Source organism: Anopheles bellator, unplaced genomic scaffold (genome assembly GCF_943735745.2).
Source record: "Anopheles bellator unplaced genomic scaffold, idAnoBellAS_SP24_06.2 scaffold01611_ctg1, whole genome shotgun sequence".
In the NCBI taxonomy this organism is placed as follows: Eukaryota; Metazoa; Arthropoda; class Insecta; order Diptera; family Culicidae; genus Anopheles; species Anopheles bellator.
In genome coordinates, this window is record NW_026685733.1 from 1 (window position 1) to 2,275 (window position 2,275).

Here is a 2,275-nt window from a genome sequence, read left to right on the forward strand (position 1 = left end):
AATGTACATTGTGAAGTGGTAGTTTATTTTATTGTTAATGTTTATTTCATATTTGGTAACGTGTCCTTATCCCTATCGTTACTATATACATCTTTTCTTATGCCCTTCTAATACCCTCACTCGCTTTTCGACTTGCCATTCGACATAATCTGCATTTTGCTCAACGCCACAACGGCCTTCCAGGCAACTATCGCTAGAATCAGAACTGTGGCCAGCACAAACGTTATGACATCGTAAGAGTACTTCCGGAACCAGCTCATGTAGACGGCAGGCGATTGGAGTAGGTCAGCGTCCGGGTTCCGTAGCACCCATTCGCACCACCAAACTGCCCTCTGCAGTGGCGTCTCCGGTTGGTCTCGGAACAGGCGCGACACTTGCTTCATCCTTGCGGCGTACTGGTTTCCTCCCAAAATCTCTCTGACGGCGGTCACCAGCTCGTTGGCCTGGAAGCTGTGTATCGAAAGTCGCTTACCGATACCGGCATCAACGCAGTAGTTGATGTTCCGAAACTGGTCGGCAAAAACGGGGAATCCGATGATCGGCACGCTGTTCCAGATCGCCTCGTGGGTGCTCAATAGTCCGCTGTGCGTGATGAACAGCTTAATGTTGGGATGGGCCAGTAAATCGTTCTGTGGCATCCAGGCACGAATGTACACATTTTTGGGCACCTTCATCGGTAGCTTGGCCTCGTCGGATTCAAACTTCCACAGGAACTGATACTGGGAGAGTCGCCCCATCGCGGTAAGAATGTTGGTAATGCGCTCGGGACCCAGCAGATCGCTACGGGCATTGCTGCCGAGCGAGAAGAGAATGAATCCATTTTTGGCTCCTTCGACCACTTTGAGGAGATCCGCTGGCAGTGGCTTCGCTGGCTGAATTTGCATTCCACCGACCGGTATCATATTCGGCATCATCGGTTCCTTGTACTGGATAATCGGATTGACGTTGATGAAGGACAGTTTCACGTTTTTGTAATAAGTCCTGGTGCTCGGGGCGCTCGGATAGAGTTTGTGGAAAATTCGGTCCGCTTCCGGGTGGAGAAAGATCTCGTGCAGTGTCATTTCATACAAATCGTAGTAAAGATTCTTCACTCGCTGTACAAAACTCATCGATTCCGGTGCATCGAAGACATGGTTTGGAACTAGCCCGGAGTAAGAATAGGCACCGAGCACTGCCGCAGCTGTCGACGGAGCATTATACGGCGACGACGGGATATATGGAACACCCTTGAAGCGGTGCAAAATGATCGAGGAAATGCACGGACCGATCATATAATCACTCACAAACAAATCGAACTTAAAGTCCTGCGGATAGGCCAGAAGCGAGTGCAGCCCTTCAGACTTGATGGCTGCTTCACAGAGGTCCAAACCGAACTCATCAAAAAAACTTAACATTTTAGTCGGGCTGTCGTTGGCCATAGCGAAAAAGTCCAACTTCTGTCGCATCGAGGTATTGTACATGGTGCTGTAGAAGTTCTCCAGATGAATGTAGGTCAAGTTCGCTGGCGGTTTCTTCTCCACATCCGCACTGATCACCGTCACGTTGTGGCCTCGTTTTCCCATCTCGTTCATCAGTGGTCGAAGCCTGTGCGAAGAAATTAAACAAAAGAAATTGTGTTATTAAGATGTGTGCCGGGAAAGTAAAGTTACCCTCTTACCATATGTAATGACTCGGGGAAGGAACGCCAGACATGAAGAGAATATTTTCCGCCTGGGAAACGGCGACTGCAGCCAGCAAAATCCAGACCGATCGGTAAGCCATTACTAGACAAGATGCGAGCGTAAAGTGTACTGTGAGTGGTGTCTTCCCTCCCGTTTATATGTTTGATTATAATGTCAACAAAACGGATCATGACGTATACAGTGTCTAGCGCGAACTATTGGTCTCTTGAGATAAGACTCGTGACTGGCAATAATGAACCGGCTTTTTTCGCTTCCAAGGTGTCTAACGATCTAACAGCAGTTTCACTGCACGCCTGCACCAAACGTGATCGAAGATGAGGTTGTCCTTTTTGGCGCGCCTCCTTATCTACCGCACATCAACGGGCCAGATAACCCGGCGGGTACTGGCAAATCACGCGGGTCATCACGCCGGTTTGGCATGGATTGCGAGATAAGTAACAATGTCCTGCGGGCAAAGAAAACGTGCTAGACGCCGAGTTATGCGTGAGTAGATTAGCGAGAGTGAGTAGGCACGGCTTGAGGAACAAAGTTACTAAAGCGTGTAACAGGGAGGCCCATGTTTGATTTCTTATTTGGCCCAGCACGTGAATGCC

The 2,275-nt window shown here is 49.1% G+C and overlaps 1 protein-coding gene across 1 annotated transcript; it reads right to left on the reverse strand.

Annotated features, from left to right (window-relative positions):
* Positions 1 to 23: 23 nt before the first annotated feature.
* On the reverse strand, positions 24 to 1,773 carry LOC131214621 (UDP-glucosyltransferase 2-like). Its single transcript, XM_058208961.1, has 2 exons — positions 1,658 to 1,773; positions 24 to 1,584 (listed from the first exon to the last, which is right to left on the reverse strand). The coding sequence occupies exons 1-2, from the start codon at positions 1,759 to 1,761 to the stop codon at positions 117 to 119; spliced, it is 1,572 nt and encodes a 523-aa protein (XP_058064944.1). The 5' UTR covers positions 1,762 to 1,773; the 3' UTR covers positions 24 to 116.
* Between the last annotated feature and the right edge of the window lie 502 nt (positions 1,774 to 2,275).

Coding starts and splice junctions, on each gene's coding strand:
- LOC131214621 (XM_058208961.1), bottom strand. CDS start 1,761: ATGGCTTACCGATCGGTCTGGATTTTGCTGGCTGCAGTCGCCGTTTCC. Junction 1,585..1,657: donor TCCCCGAGTCATTACATATG/GTAAGAGGGTAA, acceptor TTCTTCGCACAG/GCTTCGACCACTGATGAACG.